A 14,093-nucleotide genomic window follows, 5' to 3' on the forward strand; every position below is an offset into this window, starting at 1 on the left:
ATATTTCCCAATGGATCTGTAGTGTGCGTGCCTGTCCGCAGAGACACCAACGAACAAAACGAGCTGAAAAGTAACTCCGGCGGCCGTCGTTTCAGCTCCGGTGGTTCCCATTTATCCTCAGCAGAGTAGACAATAGGATGACTGCAGCCGGGCAAATGTTCTTTTGCTCTGCAGCTTACCTCGGCTCAACCTTGTGATCCCCAGGAGCTTGCAGGTCACCAGGGAAATATAATCCCCACAGCGTGCTGTGGGATGGGGCCAGAACACCTCGGAGAAAGCAGCGCAAACACAGAACATGCTTTGTGTCGAGGTGAAGGATTCATAATTACGGCAGATGCCACACAGCATCTTTCGGTTTGAACTGTAGCGAGCCTGAACCTGCTTTGTTCTGCGAAGGTTTCTTACTCGCACTCTAATAATCGCCTCGTTTAGCATCCCTACATGCTCCCGGTTATTAACTGATTATGTCTCTGTCCTGCCAGCATCTTCAGTGCACCATCCAGGCCTTACAAGACGAGCTCAGGATCCAGCGCGATCTCAATCAGCTCTTCCAATCCGATTACTCGGAGTCCGGGCGACTTGGCGCCCAGCCCATTCCCCCTCAGGAGATGACCGAGGAGAACTTCCTTCGTCTCCACAGCGAGTTTGAGCGGCAGGCCAAGGAGCTCTTCCTCCTGAGGAAGACTGTGGAAGAGATGGAGCTGAGGATAGACACGCAGAAGCACACTTTGACCGCCAGGTAGAGGCGGAGGGACTCGCAGCGGTTGCATAACTTCTTCCGGCTGAAAATGCTTCGGGTTCTGCATGACTTGTGTGCCCTTCTTTGTCTGATAGGGATGAGTCAATAAAGAAGTTGTTGGAGATGTTGCAGAGTAAAGGTCTGTCGTCGCGGGCGACAGAGGAGGACCACGAGCGAACGAGGCGACTCGCTGACGCAGAGATGACCATCCACCAACTGGAGGGGCTGCTGGAGCAAAAAGACAAGGAGATGCTTCAGCTCAGAGAGGTGTGTGTGCGATCTCCATGGTGTGTGTGATCTCCATGGCATGTACCTTTGGTTACAATGTGCAGTATTTATGCAAGATTACAAACAATCATGTAGACACACCTTATCCTGAATGATTATTTTTGTTCTTCCAGCCTTTTCTTATTCATTCTTTCATAAATTCTGTCCAAACTTATTTTGCCCTGTACACTTAGGATTTGTCATACAACAGCTCCCCCTAGTGTTCACAAATGTGAAATGAACAACAAAGAATGCCAGAGATGCGTCATGAAATATTTCACCCATATTAAGCATTCATATAGATATAAATGTAATGCTTTTATTTGCTGCTTTGTGCTTTAAAACCAGTTAAATGTACGTACAGGGCTTTGGAAAACCGTTTAAAGAACTTTAACTTTTTCACATGTGGGCAGATGACGACACAAAGTACAGAAAAAGCGTTTAACTTTCCAGACTTGACACAGAATGATGCTGCCGCCACCACAGTAAATAAACTCGTATGTTAAAGTCGGTGTTTTCAACAGGACATGATTGTGAGAACATTTCAGAATATGAAATGAAATACAATGATTACTAGGACAGTTTAAAATGAAACCAGTCATTCCCATTCAATCACACATTGATAATTATAGTACAGTGAAAGTTAAACACATTAATTAGGAGTTCGTATCAACAAAAGATAAATACGTCAGCCTGCCCTAACTGTTGTTTCTTCGTGTTTCATGAGCGTTCTGTAAATACTTCCTGTTTCCTCATCTGCATCTCTCCTGGTGTTTGGAGAACTACAGGAAACAATCTCACGAGGAACCGCAGTGGCATTATGCTATCTTTCAAAGATACTTCCTGCTGAGAATTTGTCTTGCTAATTTCCTGATGTACCGCTGGCGCTTCCCCCCTACGGGACACTTTTTACTCGACTAATTAATAAAGCAGTCCCTGCAGCATTCTGCTGCCACATCTCCTGCTCTTAAGCACAGTGCCTCCTGGGAGCAGAGCGGCTGTTCACTTAATTAAAGACCTGTTGTATAGAAGACTTGCAAGAATAAAATGTTAAAAGATTTAAAATCGAGCTGCATTTTGGAAATTGGTTTAGCCAAAGCATTGACTACTATGAGTCTTTTGTGGCTTATGTGAAATTAATAAGAGGTTTTTATCAGAGATGCTGATTGGTGTTTTATGCTGGTTTCTGATCTCAAGGTTTTGTATAGCTTTGAGTCGCCAATTTTAATTTTGATTTATCTTTATGAACTATTATTAAAAACAATCAAAATGTGTAGTGTTTTTTTTTGTCCTTGATGCTAAGGTACAAAAAAGTTATGATTTCCAAATAATTCAAATTTAGACTCATCTGCACAAACAGTCTTAATCCAGAAGTCCTGATCTCTTTTCCAACATCTCTTCTTCCAAGCGTTATCGTTTTCTTCGAGAGCTAAAGTTTCCTCCGCACATCCAGTGAAAGTTATACTAGTGAATTTCTGATTCTACAGTTAAATCAACAATAACAAGGGAGATTTGGGAGACCTGTTTACGAGTCCCGCAGTCTGCTTTCAGTTAAAACCTCCTTGAACAGTGAGAACTTGGTGTGTCTGCAATTATTTCAAACGCTTACCTTCTGTCAAGGGGGAATACTGGATTTGAAGTCCTTTTGACGCCTTTTAAAATCCCTTATTAGACTCATAAACTGCTACAATCTTCTTTCTGTGGTCTCAGACAGCTACCTCGGCTTTACTACCATGTTCACTCTGACTTCAGCAGACGGAAGCTTATCAAACTTTATCGTTTATCACAAACAATAATATCAAAGGGCTCTTATCTGACTTGGTGTGCATGTTACCAGCCCCTCCGGCGATGTCACCCAGCTGTCCAGGTTTTTGTACTTTCCTGTCTTTGTGCGTTTGCTGCTTTTGTCAAAGTGTAAGAGGCCAAAGAAAAGCAGTGATGCATACTGTGTCATCTCCTCCTTTCTGCTTTATTCTTGCCCTGCCCGGCACTTCTCTCTGTCCTTTCCTTTTCTTCTTGTGCCTTCACATCAACCGTTGCCCTCCTTCACATACCTCTCATCCTTACTCCCGTTTCATTTGGTGAGGCAGCTGTGATGGAGGAGGATCTACCAGAAGGCAGCTACATGTTTAGAAATGTGGATGTGGTGTGGATGATGTGACTTTTGTTACAGGTTTTTCACTTGAGTCTGTAAAAAAAAAAGTTTTTTGGTTGTGTTTTTTTTTTCTTTTCTTTTTTGTTGTTGTTTTTTTTTTTTTTAGATTAATTTAGGTTCAGGTTAAGTTTGTGAGTGAACTGAACGAATTAGCGTCACCTCAGGCTGTCAGGTCGGATCATTCTGTGAAACTGTGCCAGAGTTATCAGCCTCCTTCCTTTCTGTTCGAGCTATGTGGGACGGCCGGATCAAACCGAGGAAGATAAAATCCAGCTCTTCTGCTCGGAGGAAGCCTCTCCTCTCTGCCTCCTCGTCCTCTCCGGCTTCTCCCTCCGTCCCTGTCCCGCCTCCTTTCCATGTGTCCCCCCCGTTTCTGCCTTCTCCTGTTTGTCCTCCATCATCACGCCATCCCTCATTCCCTTCTTCTCCGTCCGTCCCTGTCCCTTCGCCTCCTCCCAGACGCCACTCCATCCATCCCGTCCCCACGACCTCGTCCTGTCCTCCACACTCTCCTTCTTTCGTCGTCATTTCTTCGGCCCATCCTTCCCACCGATCCACTCTCCACCACTCCCCGTCCTCCCCACTTCCCGCACCACGGCCCACGCCAGCCATCCAGCCCTGCCGCCATCCCGTTCCGTCAGCCGCCCTCGCCTCCTCTCCCGCCCCGCGATCGTCTCCTTCCTCTGTCTTTCCTTCCTTTCATCCCGCCGTGTCTTCCTGCTTGTCCTCTGCTGACCGTCGTGGCGTTTGTGTCTCTCAGGAGCTTCACAGGAGATACGAAGCAGCGCCAGAATCGACGAAGACCAAGGCCCTGCAGACAGTTATTGAAATGAAGGTAAGCGTCTTGGTGACATTTTAATTTCTGATACTTGTGGTACACTTGTGCAGATTTAATAGAACCTTATTAGAAAATCTTTTATTTATTTTATTGTTTAGCTTCAAATAAAAGCTTGCTCTGCTCTGATTTAGAGTTTAGTCTGGTGGCTCTTGAATGATGAAAACCCAATAAAACAACAGGTGTTGTGAAATAAGTTGATTGTTTGGATTAATCCTTACAAATATCCTCTAATTTAACATTTATTCTGACTACAACAACTGAAGAGCAGCAGTAACACGGTTGCATTGCACGCGATTAAACTTTTCTGGAGCATGTTTTGGTTCAGTTCGAGTTTTCTTCAGTTCACATCTGTCATCGGTTACATTTAATCTCTTTAACCTGAAAGAAATTATGGTCCCGGCAGGAGTTCCTGATTTGCATCCTCTGGCCTCAGTCACGGTTGGCAGAGTGGTTACAATGGATCAGGAGGATCTCATTGTTGGAGAAGGGTACCAAAACAATAAATTACGCTTGAAATCAGAAAACTATTTGAACAATAGATCTGTATCCAAAATATTTTAAATAAAAACTAGACGGAGAAGCTGCGAAGAGGTCGACTGCAGCACTGAAGAAGCTGCAGGAATTTCTGCAAAGTTGAAGAGAGAGTGGCTTTTATTGAGGTGGATGAAATTATGAGCAGTCAGTTTGAGCCAAACAGCTAAAAAGCTAAAGATGAAAATGGATTGCATGTTTCAGCAAGAAAAAAAAAAGAAGTTTTTCAAAAGGTCTAGTCGAAACCATACCTAAGAGAAAATCTGTGGCGGTACAGTTAAAAACGTAAGGAAGCAACAGCAGCAATAGACATTAATCACGTTTGATCAAACTTTTTAAGTAACCTGTTTATGAACGAATTTGTCAGGATGCAAAGATCAGCTCCATGGAGCGCGGCATGAGGGAGCTGGAGGAGGAGGTGATGATGCTGAAGTCCAACGGCGCTCTGAGCAGCGAGGAGAGGGAGGAGGAGATCAAACAGATGGAGGTCTACAGATCCCACTCCAAGTTTATGAAGAACAAGGTGATCAATGCACTGAGCAACACACACATTACCCACAACACTTAGGCTTCACCCTGGTGTGAATCTTCAGGATCTTTACATCTCCTTTCACTTCCTTAAGGCAAAAAAAAAAAAAAAATTAACATTTTCTCAACAGAATCACAACTATAGTTTTTATTATCTGTTAGGGGATACAGGTTTGCTTTAACTTAACATAACGCATAAAATGTTCTCAGTGAATTTAATAAAAGCATGGTTTTTAAAAAAGTGTTATTTGATTTACTGGGTTTTATACATTCAGACTACATATTTCAGTTTCCCCAGTAGTCTCCCTTTACTAAAAAATGTGTTTAATTTCCACTGCGACGTGTTTTTTTTTTTTTTTTTTTTTTTTTCTTTTTTTTTTCCCCCCCGCTGCTGCTTATGACATTTACACACTCGCCGGCGGACATGCTGGGCATCGCGATCAGGTCTCTTCCTCACATCTCCGTCTCCCTCTGCTGAGATGTGAGGAAGGAGAACAGGTTTAAGGAAAACTGGAGGCCTCCCCCTGTGTTGACCCCTTCCTCTCCTGCCAGGTTGAACAGCTGAAGGAAGAGCTAACTCACAGCCAATCAGAGAAGGAGGAGCTAAGGCAGCGAGCCAATGAGCTTCAGCAGGAGGTGTCTGCAGTAAGAGAAGCACCTCTGTGTCCGCTTTCCTTCTTTCCTCCCTTCCTTCCTTCATCTCTTACAGGCTGAAGCTTAAGTAGCGTCTATCAGTAGAACCCCAGCCTGCTGGGCTTGTAGCGTTTCATTTCAGTTTCTGCACTGTAAGTGGTCTTATAGCTGCTAAAAACGCACTCCTGCAGGTTGCCGCCTCTAACCTGCGCCTCTTTCTTCTTGCATGATCTAGTGGGTCGGTTTGCAGATGAATTGATTTGGTTTTCTAGAACGAAAAGCTTCATGCTTAAAGGTCTGGGTCAGCTCTCCTCAGATGCCTTAAGTGTGAATTGACATGTCGGGTGAGCTGCTGAAAGAAATGGAGATTATGTCTTTTATTTTAAAATAGCTACAAATATGAGGAATTATTATTGGATTACCTTAAAATGAATTATTCATCAGTTCCTTTGAAAGTAAGACTTTAAAATCAGAGTGGGCAGCAGAATCGAACCAGACCTTTTCACATGGACTGCTCACATTTTTTTAGTCTGACTTGTGTTTCTAATTTTTGTTTGCTTTTCAGCAGAGAACTTGGAAAACCAGGACAATAAATGCACTTCTTTTTGTACCAGTAACATATTTAACTTGTATATCATCTCACTAAGTAGATCTTATTTCTTCCAGTGAGATTTTTACACTAGTTTTTGTGTGTGCAATAGTTCAAGTTGTTGCACGTATTCCACTGAAAGAACTCTCCGCTCTACTGGTTTACTTGCACTCATCATCAGTTTTAATGCCATCTTGATTTTGGTCTACTAATAATTCATTTAAGCTGTGTTTTTTTCAATCGCAATTGAAACGGTGTAATTGAGGCTGCTGGATTTATCATAGCAACACTTTTGAAATTTTATTCACTGTGCATGTCCAGAAACTTGCCTGTTGCAATTACCATTATTATTTATCATGAGAAGAACAGGAGAAAGAAAGAGAGAAAAAAAAAAAAAAAGGCAGAAAAGATCATTTCTGATGAAAGAAAACCAACAATACTCAGAAATGCTCCACCTAATTTTCAATAATGATTCGTCGAAGTTGTTTGCTACATAACAAGCGCATTTAAGATGGCGAATGGTACAAATGCATCATTAAAAAACTGAATCTGTCTGAAATGCTTGCAGTGAGTTTCAACAGGGATATAAATCAAAGAAGAAGGCCATGCTTTCGTCTACAGCACACATTTAGATATGTTGTCCTTCCTGCACGTTTCTCAGATGGAGCAGGCGAAACAGGAGCTGAGTCGCAAAGACAGCGAGCTGCTAGCTCTCAGGACCAAACTGGAGACTCTGAACAACCAGTTTTCTGACAGCAAGCAACACGTGGACGTACTCAAGGAGTCGCTCACTGCCAAGGAACAGAGAGCTGCCATACTGCAGACCGAGGTAAACCTGCTCCCCTCCACCCCCCGCTTATCGCCGTTATTTGCGCCGAGCGTTTATTTCCGCTCGCTTGCTCTTCTTCTTGCGCTCAGGTGGACGCCTTGCGTCTTCGCCTGGAAGAGAAGGAGTCTCTGCTCTCGAAAAAGAGCCAGCAGATGTCGGAGCTGACGGAGGAGAAAAGCACCCAGCAGGGGGAGATCACGGACCTCAAAGACATGCTGGATGTCAAGGAGCGCAAAGTGAACGTGTTGCAGAAAAAGGTGGGAAGCTTCATCGTTTGCGTCCCGCTGATATTTAAACTCTGATGTTTTAAGTGCAGTTTCAGTGAGAAGTTTACCAACGCCGTCGAACTAGCTGTTCTTTTTCCATGGTCAAATGATAACGCAAAGTGCATCTTTCTTGCATTTTAAAGACAAGGCTTGGAATTACTATTGATTTTCTCAGAATTATACATTTCAACCAGTACTACTTGGAAGTCCCTCAGCAAGTTGCAGCGAAATGACTCAATCTTTGCAGCCCTCAGCGAGCCTTTTCCATAATTCTCGCTGGACATTTGACCGCTTTTCTTCTCAGAATCGAAAGATGTAATTTAAATTCCTTGGTTTCCTTTCTCATTGTTGACTTTGAAACATAACCCCATACATTGCAACCTTGACATCAGTAGAATCAAGGTTGAGGTCATTCCAGAAGCATAATGTTAGGCTGCTTTCTACAACTGTATAAATGTGTTTTAATGTATTCCTGGGTATTAGACGTCTAAACAGTGGAGAAAATGGAGCAACTTTTAACGCTGTTTTTCAAAGTAAAGAACTTGTGAGTTGCTGTTTATCCGCTAAATTTAAACAGTTTCACTCACTGCGTGAGACAGTATCAGAAAGCTAGCCTTTGTGGACAGCTTATAGGTTTTTTTCTAAATTAAAAATATTTGAAAGTTTTTAATTGTGAGGTTTTTTTCATGCGACTAGAAATCTTTTTTTTTTTTTTTCTTCCCTGAAAAGAAGTTGCAATGCGTACTGTTGGCCACTAGATGGAGGTGTAGGACAGAACATAGTTTGGACGTTTGCCCAAGGATCTCTGTGGGAATCTTGATAGTCATTCATAATACACAAATGTATAAAATATACAAACATATATTATTTAGGACAGTGGATGAGACAAGTTTTGGAAAACGAGATCCTGTTTACATTTTTGTGTTTCCTTTAAAAGCCTCTCCATTTCCCACCAACTCTCCTTTTTTTTTTTCCCACCTGTGCCCCCCGCTTTCTCTTGCAGAAGAATATGTCAAAGTAGAAAATGTGCACAGCTTAATCAATAGGGAAAATCAAGTCGGCAGACATAAAGCAGGGACAGGGAGGGGGAGGAGAGAGACATGGTGTGTTTAAAATCCGATGCATACTAATGACTTCCTCTTGTTTAATAAATGATGACCTCTGCTGTCTTCAAATAGAATACAGTTTGGAGTCGGAGAAAGAGAGAGAAACGGCGCTGCTTTCTGCTCCTTGATTTCCACATTTCCTCCCTCTATTCCTGCGCTCAGTTTTCATATCTCCCACCCCGTTCCTACGTTTTAACTTCTCTGTTCTCGTGAGTAAATTACCACGAACCTGCAGCTGATTAGCAGCGAAGATAACCGTGTGATCTCCCATCTCCTCGGGACTGAAATAGAACGAGCAGAACGCGCAGACGGCGTTTCTATATGTATATAAGCGCGACGCTCGTGTGCTGTCGAGATCAAAGAGTCACATGGCCTCTCACTGTCAACAGCGAGGGCTCCTCTCTCTCTGTGTGTGTGTGTGTGTGTGTGTGTGTGTGTGTGTGTGCGTGCGTGCGCGTGCAGGAGTGTGAGAAGGAGGAGGAGGAGGAGGAAGATGTGTCAGTCAAGCTGTCAGGTTAACTGTTGATTAATGAGGTGCTGGAAATATTTTATTGTATTCCACACACACACACACACACACGCTTGCTCTTTTCTCTGGTACTGGAAACGTGCATCTCCCACCTGCAAAGAAGTCAAAGGTTGCACATCGGGGTGACTATTTTTTCCCTCCTTTTTTTTGAGTCAGTTGTTTATGATAAAAGACAATTAGAAATGAAAACAGAATTTTTACACATCTGCCACTTTGATTTGCATGTAATATGACATCACATAAACTACATAATGTTTTTTTTTTCCTTAATGTTGCACCTTTTGCTCATTATCAGTGTTTGTGTTGGTCCCAATAAAATACATTGAAGGTTTTGCTTCTAACGGGACAAAATGTTGGAATTTCAAAGGCTATGAATCCTTTTGGCCATTTATTGTATTTTTTCAGCTAGACTGTATCTGGTAGTTTGGTGTTTTAGGGCAAAATCAATCTTTCACCAAATCAAAATTACAATATACAGGAAAATTGGTTGAGAAGGGAGAGAGTGGAGGGAAAGAGCTTGAGGGTTAAAAGAAGCAAAGCGTTGTATGAAACACTAGTTCTCTGCCTTTTTCGTTCACCTGAAGCTTTCAACAAGAATCAGTTCTTTTTTATGTCAGAGATTTTTATGTCAGCAATTCATTTTTTTATTGAGAAAATGAATTGCTTTTACGATGAATTTGAGAGGATAGGAGAAAAGAAACAAAAAGAAGTGAAAGTTGCAATAAAAATAAGCTTTACTTTATTTTTTTTTAGCTTACAGTTCAGTGCATTGCCTTATCTTCTCTTTAGGTAGTGAAACAAAAATAAACTGTAGACGCAGCCCCTTTTTTTGGAGATGGGGATAGTTGTGGGCAGCAAGGATCTCCTGTAGCAGTCTGTGTTGCAGCAAATTTGAATCTTAAGAGAATTTAATTGACTTTATATCAAAAGTCTGGCTGGTAGTTTTAAATATATATTCAAATCTGTTGATTTTTTTCATTCAATTCAAATTCAAAAAGCATTCAAGTTAGATATTTAGTACATTTCTAACTGATAGTATACAAATTAGCAATAAGATAGGACAATATGGCAAATTTTCCATAGCTGGAACGGACAATGACTCTTTGTCGAGGTGGTAAAATGCACAAGTGAGCTGAGCAAATATTACAATCTGGTGTAATAAGTAAACTTAGCATAAGGTTTAGTTAGTTGTTCAATTCGGTTCAAATGTTAAAACTATGCTATTTACCTTATTAGCATAGTCCTAGTAGCTAGTGTACAAGTTCCCTAAAACAAACTATGCTAGCTTGGCTAATTTATTTTTTGTGTTACAAAAAAAAACAACACAATTCTTATGAATAAAACACAAACTACTGTTTATTATAGCGTAGCTTAATTAGTTTGTGAAATTTAGCCACATTAGCTTATGATGTAATTCTTGCTAATGCTACTTTAGCTCCTGTGATTTACTTTGGAAACTCTCCGAGCTTCAACACATGCCATCAGAATATCAAATTTGTTCATTTTTGAAAGTTATTTACATGAGTGAACAAAAAAAAAAAAAAACATGTTACGTTTTTTTGTCTGATGAATGGAGGCATAAAACTTCATTTTTCAATTAGACATGTCAGTTTGTGTAATTTGCTGGTAACATTCTTCACTTTAGGAACCCTTGGAGCCCATACACCTGCCAGAAAATATCATTTTTAGCATTCAGTAATGAAATATGCATCAAAACTAAAGCAGCTGATGATTTATTTTTCTTCCCTCCCCTCTACAGATCGAGAACCTCCAGGATCAGCTGCGGGATAAGGAGAAGCAGCTGAGCGGTCTGAAAGACAGAGTCAAGTCTTTGCAGACGGACACGTCAAACACAGACACCGCACTGGGAACGCTGGAGGAAGCTCTGGCTGAGAAAGTACACACACACACACACACACACACAAAGATGCACGTACACGAATACATGAACACCCACCGCTGGTCAGCCTCGGGTCAGCGCCCGAGCAAGGTTACATTAATAAAAGCTTTATGAGCAAAACCACCGACCACCCACATGTTGACCCGGTGACTCGGAATAAATGGAAATACACCGATAATTACACGAGCTGTCATTTTATTAAATTATTCACAGGCTGTTTTTGTAAAACACAAGGAGCCGACAGGCACGGAGCCACATGGCTCAGATTTACTCATTGATCACTGTTTATGTGTGAACATTCAGGTTCAAGACGATACTGCAGCACCGGATTTATGACTCTGCAGGCAGCTTTTTCAGGGGATTTGACTTTAACTCTCAGAAACCAAAATCTGTTATGTTTTAGCTTTCCTTTTAATGCTCTTACAGATTATTAGGCTATAAACTCGATCTTTTTGAGGCTTTCACACACACACAGGAAGCAGGTTTGGAATTGACCAGTGACTTACACACACGGTGTCGGCGAGGTGTGTGATTGTTGGCAGGATGTCGGAGCTCACACACTCCCGCTTCTTCCCTTTTTCTTTTCTTTCCGTTCCTTCCCTGCTTTCTGAAATACCCTGTTTTTCAGCTCAAGCCTTTCGACATTTCTTCCCTTACCTTCGTTTGTGCGCGCACTCTGGGTTCTTGCATCATTTGTTTTTGTTTTTTTTGTTTTTTTTAAAGGTGCGCGAACTTTTGTGCTTTTTCTTTAAACTGGCCACTGAGTTGTTCTGCAGCTATAGAGGTCAGCTTTTCTGTTTTAGTGCTTGCGAATTTTACGTCTTGCGCCAAAGCACATTACGTGTGTAAAATCACCGTTGGCTGTTAGATCCTGTCAAAGCTGCCATGTACATAAAGTTTAATGTGACACTTATTAGTACAGAAACTTGATATTGAGTGACTGTGAATGCGTCCTGGACAGTATGAGGTGTTTTATTCTCTTTTTCTCGTTTTTCACGGCCCCTTCACATTGTCCGCTTTCCTCCTCCTGTCTTTTGTAACTTAGCTCCGTTTCTGCTTTCCTTCCTCGTCTTTATTCAGGAGCGGATTATCGAGCGGCTGAAGGAGCAGCGAGAAAAGGAGGAGAGAGAAAAGGGAGACGAGATGGAGACCAGCAAGAAGGAGCTGAAGGAGTTGAGAGAAAAAGTCTCTCTGCTCCAGGCTGAGCTGGCTGATCGCGAGGTACGGTCACCGCAAACATGTTGATTATGGTCAGAAAACATCTGAAGATATGCCATTAGTTTTCCCACGAACCTATTTGATATGCCACAGGACAAAGAAGTAGAATCCCATTTAAATGTAGGTAATTCACAGGCCACAGCTAATGGAAACAATAATCTGAGCTGATTTTTTTTTTTTCCCCAATAACGACTTTGTGAGCTAGGCAAGACTGCAGAACAGAGCCAGAGGAATACAAGAAGAGCGACAAAGCATTTTCTGGCTCCTTTTTCTTCGCTTTCACCCTACAGCTGCTGGGCAGCACAGCAGGAAAGTTATGGCTAACTGAAACCACAATTAATTAGAATGATTAGATTTCCAGGAGTCTTAGTTTTATTAGTGGATAATAAGGCTCAACATACCACAAGTAAGTAGTTAATCTGGAAATGCATGAGGGAATTCATTGATGAGATGGACATTAATGCGCTCCAAAGATAGAAGCGTGGATTTGAAACTGTATAACTAACTAAAGCAACGAGAAAAATAAAATATACCTTTCAATTGTAGGTCGTGAGGAAATAACAGGGACTCTGCGAGGCTCTAAAATTATTTGAATGTAACCTGTGCAAGCGCTGATGAAAGCAAACACAGGTTAGAAAACTGTGCTAGTCGCGGCGCAAGGGGAGGACAACGGGAAAGTCACGTAAAGCTCGAGGCAGAATCAGTGGCAATATTTTCTTTCTTTCACCTTTCTTGCATTTAGTTGTGTCAAATGTACTCGTTTTCGCTTGTTCGCTGAAAATTAAAATGAGTCGACAAAATCGCAGCTGTCAGATTTTGCTTTTGAAGAGTCACCGAGAGAGAGCCGCCGCTGTGAAAAGTCCTTTTTAAGCTAATTTTAGCAATCGCGGGGAATCAGAAAACCTGTCTTTGTGTCGTAAAGTACACAGAAAATCTCCCAAGAGAACAAGCATTCCTTTCTTGGCTGCCAAACGCCGACGTGAGGTTTGTCCTACAACACCAGTGTATACACAGACCTAAATATACTCTGAGTAAGCAGGAAGGTTTCTCTGACCAAAGCCCAGTCAAACATGATGATCTGAAGTCTGAAGTTGGTAAGGTCAGTCATGGGTGAAATTACACGTCTGAGCATCTCTCCTTCTGGTCCTGCTGGTTTCTGTTTCACTGCCTCCACCAAAAGAGGAGAAAAAAAAAAGAAAAAAGAAAACGAGAAAGGAACAGGAGAGGGGGAGATTTTTTACGGATGGAGGGATTGAGCCTAAAAGTGAGAAAAGAGACAGGTCATGGGAAATATTACAACCAGCAGGGGACAGAGTTAATCATACGAGTGTGGAAAAAGGATAAATCCACTTTGAGCCACTTGGCTTCAGGCTAAAGGGGCAAGACAGACCCTGGCCGTGTCACAGAATCGGACAACTACCGCACGGTCACACAATTTCGAAAAACTAATCAGCCTTGCATGCATAGCTGAGGACCGTGAGAGGAAACTGGAGCACCTGGAGAAAATCCATCCTGCAGCAAACAAAGCATGCAAATTTCACACAGAAAGGCCTCAGCTAATGTTCCACAAAGGAACAATCTCGTTGAGAGAGACGCTGCCAGGAAATATGCAGGTTGTGATATTTTTATAAGCTGAAATACTTCCGGCCTTAAATCATTTTTTTTATTTTTTTTATCAGTTTTACTACTAGCTCTTAAATGCAAATGCATACATAATAGATGAGGTAGTAAAATAACTGTTTTCACTTTTTGTTGTGTTGCAAACACTTGAGTGTGTTTAATCGAGACTTTTAGTGACGCGGCCGCATCACAAATATCTAGGAACACATTGGATAGAGCCAGCAGAGTTTGGGTCTAAAATATTGTCCCAGGCTTTATACATGTGACTAATCGATGTTTAGTTTGTCATCTGAAGAGTGGAAGGAGTTTGTCAGCGTCTTGCTGAAGGAAATGCTTTACTTCTGC

At 41.9% G+C, this 14,093-nt stretch overlaps 1 protein-coding gene across 15 annotated transcripts in view; it reads left to right on the forward strand.

The window, feature by feature from the left end:
- The window catches only part of erc1b (ELKS/RAB6-interacting/CAST family member 1b), a 126,674-nt gene that overhangs the window by 26,749 nt on the left and 85,832 nt on the right, over nucleotides 1–14,093 (forward strand). For 8 of the 15 annotated variants that reach the window (XR_001663657.1, XM_016677586.1, XM_016677592.1 and 5 more), the window contains exons 5-13: nucleotides 483–739; nucleotides 835–1,006; nucleotides 3,922–3,996; nucleotides 4,898–5,053; nucleotides 5,611–5,703; nucleotides 6,942–7,109; nucleotides 7,199–7,366; nucleotides 10,770–10,907; nucleotides 11,991–12,131. Coding sequence is in view for 12 of the 15 variants with exons in the window: in XM_016677586.1 (XP_016533072.1) it covers nucleotides 483–739; nucleotides 835–1,006; nucleotides 3,922–3,996; nucleotides 4,898–5,053; nucleotides 5,611–5,703; nucleotides 6,942–7,109; nucleotides 7,199–7,366; nucleotides 10,770–10,907; nucleotides 11,991–12,131 (1,368 nt within the window). In the remaining 3 variants the exon portion in view is untranslated. The remainder of the gene's footprint in view (nucleotides 1–482; nucleotides 740–834; nucleotides 1,007–3,921; nucleotides 3,997–4,897; nucleotides 5,054–5,610; nucleotides 5,704–6,941; nucleotides 7,110–7,198; nucleotides 7,367–10,769; nucleotides 10,908–11,990; nucleotides 12,132–14,093) is intronic. The other 7 variants (XR_477145.2, XR_477146.2, XM_016677589.1 and 4 more) reach the window with 1 other exon arrangement.

Source organism: Poecilia formosa, unplaced genomic scaffold (genome assembly GCF_000485575.1).
Source record: "Poecilia formosa unplaced genomic scaffold, Poecilia_formosa-5.1.2 Scaffold159, whole genome shotgun sequence".
Classification (NCBI taxonomy): domain Eukaryota; kingdom Metazoa; phylum Chordata; class Actinopteri; order Cyprinodontiformes; family Poeciliidae; genus Poecilia; species Poecilia formosa.